At 33.5% G+C, this 6808-nt stretch overlaps 1 protein-coding gene across 3 annotated transcripts; it reads right to left on the reverse strand.

The window, feature by feature from the left end:
* Positions 1 to 505: 505 nt before the first annotated feature.
* LOC112009800 (TMV resistance protein N) lies at positions 506 to 6206 on the reverse strand. 3 transcript variants are annotated; one of them, XM_024042137.2, is made up of 8 exons: positions 5978 to 6187; positions 4907 to 4991; positions 4279 to 4782; positions 3876 to 4054; positions 2965 to 3068; positions 2563 to 2838; positions 1382 to 2458; positions 506 to 1285 (listed from the first exon to the last, which is right to left on the reverse strand). In XM_024042137.2, exons 3-8 carry the CDS (start codon positions 4761 to 4763, stop codon positions 632 to 634), a joined length of 2775 nt encoding a protein of 924 aa, XP_023897905.1. In that variant the 5' UTR covers positions 4764 to 4782; positions 4907 to 4991; positions 5978 to 6187; the 3' UTR covers positions 506 to 631. The 3 variants fall into 3 exon arrangements, with proteins under 3 accessions (XP_023897905.1, XP_065635967.1, XP_065635968.1); XM_065779896.1 differs by having other exon boundaries at positions 826 to 964; positions 1258 to 1285; positions 2965 to 4054; positions 5978 to 6206; XM_065779895.1 differs by having other exon boundaries at positions 2965 to 4054; positions 5978 to 6190.
* Positions 6207 to 6808: the final 602 nt, after the last annotated feature.

Here is a 6808-nt window from a genome sequence, read left to right on the forward strand (position 1 = left end):
AGTGAGGGAAGAGTTATTTGTTCCCGATTGATGGTCTCCTCTCCTCCAAGGTAGGGTTGGAACAAACTCAATATATATAGAGCCTCTCATAACTTTGCTTCCACCACGGTTTTGTTAGAACAATGGCTCTACGGAAGAGAATTCCCGATGCATCTGCTTGCGGTTGAGTTTGTGTGCTACTTGGGATAGTTGGGGCTAACAAATGTTATATTGGAAAAGGACGGTTTATCAAGAACTCACGTCTCTCTTGGGTATATTATTTAAATTTGAAGATTTAAAATAGTTTTTGTATTAGCTAATAAGAATTGGCTTGGATTCAGTGTTCCTATTTATACGGACCTGTTAAAGATCATAATACTTTAACCAAAAATAGATATATGTCATAATTTTCACTGGTCTAATTCATGCAATCTTTACCCTAGTTCTCATAATAAAGAAGAGCAAACTAATCTTTTAAGTTACAAGGCTAGCAAAATCAAAAATTATATTGCAGCAATAGCAAAACTAAGAAACCAAGAATTCTTCTTACAAGAGGCATGCACAAATATTTATATATACATATTTTATTTACACAAAAATTTCATATTATTACACACCATATGACTAGTAACAACAACAAAGCATAAATGTTTTATAAATTGTTTTCCGACGCAAACAATGAAATAGTCCGAAGTTTTCTATACAAGTACAATCCGACTTGGAACCACGGCTTAAGATTGAATTCTCGACGAGGTCCAAGCCAATCATAATCATCATAAGGAGTGACGTAGTTAATGGACTGAGCAAGACTTTGTTTAAAATCTTCAATATCTTGCTCATATAGCAAATGGGCTCCACTTTTCTTCACCTCCAAGTCTGTACCTTCTGTTTCAAATATAATCTCAATCTGGCTTAACATGTTGTCATCAATTGGACTCCATGATCCATTCCTATAGTCTTCAAAGTATTGCGGGAACAAAAAGATCTGCCAACAGTAACACGATTCAACTCTACCAAATGCTTTAGAAAAGGAAAAGTTTGAATCAATATGATATTTATGTCCATTGGCCCTCAGTTCACAAGCAAGGGAATGCGTGTCTCCATCAAGACCTTGGTTTGGTGCATGATACTCATTGAGTACTAAAACACAAGATAAAACCATTCCCATCCACTTATTACTCAAATAAGAATTCACTTGTATATTCATTTTATTCCCCATAGTTTGATGCCTAAACCATTTGGGTAATTCACTTACAGGAATAAGAAGATCAATCCTACCTTCATTCGAATCATGAATACAAATTTCCTGAAACATATAAACCATGATGTTTAGAACTCAGGCAGAGAGAGAGAGAGAGAGAGAGAGAGAGAGAGAGAGAGAGAGAGAGAGAGAGAGCGATACCTCTCTTCCCAGAATTTTAAATGAATCTTCACGGTGGGCTTCAATGTCAGGCAATTCAAAGCAATCAGGAAGACTAAGAGATAACTCAAGTGAAGCTTTTGACATTAGTGGATCCGGTAATCTTTCCAACGAGGAAGAACCAGTTACCACAAAATAAAAAATACTTGAGGGAAGTTTTGGCAATGAATGAAGACAAGTGCAATTCACCAGGTAGAGTTCCTTAAGATTTGATAGTCGAATGATGCTTTCCGGAATGAACTCAAAATCATTTTTGCTTAGATCTAGTACTTGTAAAGAGGATAGGCAGCCGAGCTCATTGGGAATTGCCTTAAATTTGCAATCACTTAGATCCAGTGTTTTCAAAGAAGACAAACTTGACAAAGAAGGCATTGACAAGCCCGCAAAATCTAGACTTCTTCTTGACATTAAATCAAAACCAAGGGCTTTATTCCATGATTTAGACAATAGCCCTTTACATCCACCGAAAGATAGTACTTTAAGATTTTCTAAGAGAACAATGGAAGAAGGTGCTTTCCTTATTGCAGTTCCACTCACATCAAGTTCCTCTAAAACTTTGGCATTCCCCAAGTTTTCTGGTAACTTTTTAAGTCTTAAGCATCCTGAAAAATCAAGATCTTTGAGAAACTTAAAATTACATATGATGCTAGGAATGCACACAAGATGTTTGCAATCTCTTAAACTCAATGATTTAAGGCTAGTCAAGTGCTCAATTGACATGGGTAGTTTTGTAATAGTAGTTCCATCTGCATAAAGCTTGGATAAGCATTTCATGTTTCCCGCAAATGTTGGAATATTCTTGATTTTTGAACATCCAGAAAAAATAAGAATTTCAAGAGACTCCATTTCAAACTTGCATGGAAGATTACAAAGGCTTTTGCAACCTTTCAAATTAAGAAGGATAAGCCTTTTATGAACTCCAACTGATGAATGAACCTCACGTAAACTTGTACAGCCTTCAACAATCAATTTCTCAAGATTTGGGACTCCAGTGATGTCAGGGGTTGCAATCAAATTTTGAGAATGATTCAATTTGATGGATTTCAAACTGTCAAAATACTATGTAAAAAAAAAAAAAGGTTTAGCTTCAGTAAACCTTATAATTTATTTAAAAATACAAACAATTATGATGAGGGATGAGGGTACTTAAATAACAATCATACCTTTATTCCTTTCCAAAGTTGTTCAATGTTACTGTAGCACATGCGAAGATCAACAAGCTCCATTGGTTGAAAACTTGATGGAAAAGATTTTGAAGGGTACTCACTCCAATCAAGGAACCTTAACTCATTAGAAAGATGATTGGGGCCACGCAAAAGTTGAACCTTTTGAATTATGAGCAATTTAAGTTGAGGCATATTTGATAGGGCTTCTAGGTTCCAATGTACCTCTTTAGGTAGAGGAATGTTTGAAACTAGTGCTTGAACTACTTTTGTTCCCTATTAATTAAGGAAAAAAATGGATTAGCAGTCGCAACATATGATGAGCACAACCATTCAAATTCAAACTATGTTGAATATTATTGATATGTTATATCCTATAAAATTTGTTAAATAGACTCTTACCTTATTTTCGGTTAACACATGGTTAATGTCCTTATATTGCCATAGCCTGCTACGCTTTCCTGGCATTTTAAGGCACTCTTGACGAACTCTATCCTGGCCCATGTCTTGTAATAAATCATGCATCAAAAATTTATTGTGATAAATCTTTAAGAGAGATTTTTCAATGAGAACCCTTAATCCAATATCAGGATAAAGGCCAAGACAATCTAGTATTTCTACTACATAGTCCTTGGGTTGCAAATTAAAGAAACATGCAATATGCAAGAATATTTCCTTCTCTGTTTCATGTAATCCATCGAAACTTATTTGAAGTATTTCAAGAATTTTTCTTTCAGGATAGTCCTTGAGCCTATTTAATGCACTTTTCCATTCATCATATCTTCTATTGAACAAAAAGGAACCAAGAGTCTCAATAGCTAAAGGAAGACCATTAGCATAATGAACAACTTGTTTGGACAACTTTAAATAATCTTGAGGAGGATGGTCTTGTTTAAAAGCTTTTAAACTTAGAAGATGAAGAGCTTCACCATCATTCAATCCTTCAGCCTCATATATTTCATCTACTTCAAGTATTTTTAGCAAATGTTTATCTCTTGTTGTTATGATAACTCTACTACCTAGACCAAACCAATCATGTCCCCTAGCTAAATATTTTAATTGGTCTAATTGATTTATATCATCAAGAACGAGGAAAATCCTTCTATTACGTAACCTATTCTTGATTATAAGAACTCCACCATCAATATCCTGTATCTTCATATTTTCTTCCTTCAAAATTTGATGAATAAGTTTTTGTTGTAATGGAAGTAAACCATCTTTTTCACAAATTTCCCTAACATTAGCGATAAAACAACCACCTTCAAATTTATTAGAGACCATATCATAAACAACTCTAGCAAGAGATGTCTTACCCATTCCACCCATCCCCCAAATCCCTATAATGCGAACATCATTTGACCCAATAGCTAAATGCAACTTTAGTTCTTCGACTCGTGAACTTATTCCTACTAAGTTCTTGGCATATGTAGATGCGTAACACAATTTGTGAGAAATCGCCCCCACGATATCTTGAATAAATTTTGACTCACACCTACAATGAAAAATGAGCAATACATGATATGTCTAGAAATAGAAGTAAATAAAAAGAGTAGACATCTCATGTCAAATACAGAAATATTTAAATTGCTTGACTCATAAAACAAATTGAAAGAATTACCGACTTGTATATGGGTTTGCTTAAGGTTCAAAACAAGGTAATATATAAGAAGAGTGAGAATGAATGTTTAAAAAAAAGAAATATGTAAAATTAATTACTTGGCCATCAAATGGTAACCCGAGATATCAGCCACTTCTCTCAAAGCTGCTCTCCATATTTCCACCTTCTCTATGTTTTCCTTGAATCGTTCTTTATGTTCAGCAAAGGCTTGTGCAAAAGGCCCTATCTGCTTCCTTACATCAATTGGATCCACATCGTAAAAAACTGGTAGAACAGTCAATTCTACCTCTTTCACGCATTCAATGATCTTTGTAAGCTCATCCAAACACCACGTAGAAGATGCATAGTTTTTGGAAAGAATGACAATAGCAAACTTTGATCCTTCTATTGCTTTCCATAGTTCTTGAGAAATAGGTTTTCCTCTTTCAAGTCTTTCATTGTCTTTAAAGGTGAAAATACCCTTTTGTTTTAAAGCAAAATGTAAATGGTCTGTAAAACTCTTTCGGGTATCCTCACCCCTAAAGCTGAGGAAGACATCGTAGTTCCATTGTGGGGTAGATGAAGACAAACTTTTGGTACCCATAAAAGCCTTTGAAAGTACGCTGGTAAAAATTGAACCCCAATAATGAGATGCATGACATGAAAAAACATATGGATTTTTATTTGAAGAAGGTATTAAAAGAAGAAAGAAATAAAAGAGATGGACAGGTGAAAGTGAGATCTTACAAATGTAGGAACTTGCAGCAGTGACTGTAAAGCTCAAAAGCCTCGTGAACTTGCAGCAGGGACAATGCGAGATTCAGCTTCTATTCTGCAATTGCCAGTTAAAAAAAAGTAATGCAAAGTCAGGGAGAGAAGTTTTCTATAAGGTCAACGGCTCTTTTTTTTAAACAGCGTCGGTGCGAAAAGGATACAGGTGGCCCTTTTTCTTTCACTTTATAATCTAAAGTTGCTTTCTTAATATTCTAATTTAAATTTCCCAGGTACTATTTTATAACCAAATGCTTGTCACAAACCCAGGAGACCCGGGTTCGATTCGTTTTTCAACCCAAAAAAAAAAAAAAATGCTTGTCACGAGAATCATTAAGGTAAAAAACATTTAAAAAAAATCTTAACAATTTTTTTTATAAGAAAAATATCATTTTAGTTTTTACATTTTGAAGATATTATTAATTTAATCTTTATATTTTAGTATCTATCAATTTGTCTTATGTTATTTTTAACCTGCAGTTAACTTTTTTAAGAGATTTTAATATTATAACCTTAGAATGCTAATTAGTGCCCGTTTGTTTTCACGTTTTGAGCCCAAAAGTTGGCTTTTCAAAAAAGCCAGCCCTTTACGCGCGTTTGGTAAGTATAAAACGCAACTTTTTGAAAAAAGTTGCGTTTGATATTTCTGAAGAAACGCGCGTTTGAGTTATGGGAGAGCTTCGGACGCACCGCCTCATTCCTCTCATCTCTCTGCTCTTCCCTCACCGTTCTACTACAAACACAGCACCACCCAACAAAATCAACAAAATCGAAATCAACTCATTTCAAACCCAATCTATCACCGGTCTACCACCACAATCAACAAAATCAACAAAACCCATTTCAAACTCAACTCAAAATCAACCCAAAACCCAAGAGAAATCAACTTATTTCTCTCTCATTCCTTCTCTATCTCAACGGTAACATACCATAATCAAAATAAAAACACAAAACCCAATCGAAAGATTTGAAACACAAAAACAATATTTCTCATAAGCCTAATGAAATCTGAGCAATAAAATAAAACTAAAAAAAAAAAAAAAAAACCTATGTAGAACGCCGATCTGTGTAGAACGCTGATCTCCACTTCTCTGCCGGTGATCTATGTGTGTATGAGAGAGAATTTGTTTGTGTGAGATAGATGGAGAGAAATTTGTGTGTGTATGTGTGTGTAAGAGAAAGAGGAAGAAACAGAGAGGGAAAAGTGAAGTATGTTGTTCTGGAGGTTGCAACACAAGTGATTCGGAAAGAACTAGAAAAAGAAAAAGAAGGGTAGATGGAGATAGTGGGATACGTGTGTGGTGGAGAAAAAACCAAGAGAAAAAAAAAAAAAGGAAAAAGAAAAGGAAACGTATGGCTGAAAGAAATGAAAAAGAATAAGAAATGATCATTTAAAAATATTTTCATAATATTTTCACAATAAATTTTATGTAATTAGTTAATATTGGTCAGAAAAAAAAAACAATTTCAACAGTGGGGTTAAATTAGAATTAGTAACAACTTTTCACATCAGATTTTGATATAATTCTTGTAAAAGTATTGCGAAAAATATTGTGAATATAACACATTTTATTAAGAAATATAATTATTGGGAATGAATATAAAAAGAATAAATAATGAATGAAGAAATCATTTTAATGTTAAAATTAAAATCTGTATCAATTTTTATTACAATATTTTCATAATACTTTCACAATAAATCTTAAGTAGTAGGTTATTATTAGCTAATATTGGTGAAAAAAATAATTTTTTTAGAAAGAGAAAAAAATAATTGTAATAGTACATTCAAATTAAAATCAGTATCAATTATCACAATAATTTCACAATATTTTCACAGTAAGTGGTAGGTTATTATTAGGTAATATTGATGAGAAAAAA

Source organism: Quercus suber, unplaced genomic scaffold (genome assembly GCF_002906115.3).
Source record: "Quercus suber isolate HL8 unplaced genomic scaffold, Cork oak 2.0 scaffold_219, whole genome shotgun sequence".
Lineage (NCBI taxonomy): Eukaryota > Viridiplantae > Streptophyta > Magnoliopsida > Fagales > Fagaceae > Quercus > Quercus suber.

Coding starts and splice junctions, on each gene's coding strand:
- LOC112009800 (XM_065779895.1), bottom strand. CDS start 4,763: ATGGGTACCAAAAGTTTGTCTTCATCTACCCCACAATGGAACTACGAT. Junction 2,459..2,562: donor AACTTTGGAAAGGAATAAAG/GTATGATTGTTA, acceptor TTTTTTACATAG/TATTTTGACAGTTTGAAATC. Junction 1,286..1,381: donor TTAAAATTCTGGGAAGAGAG/GTATCGCTCTCT, acceptor TATATGTTTCAG/GAAATTTGTATTCATGATTC.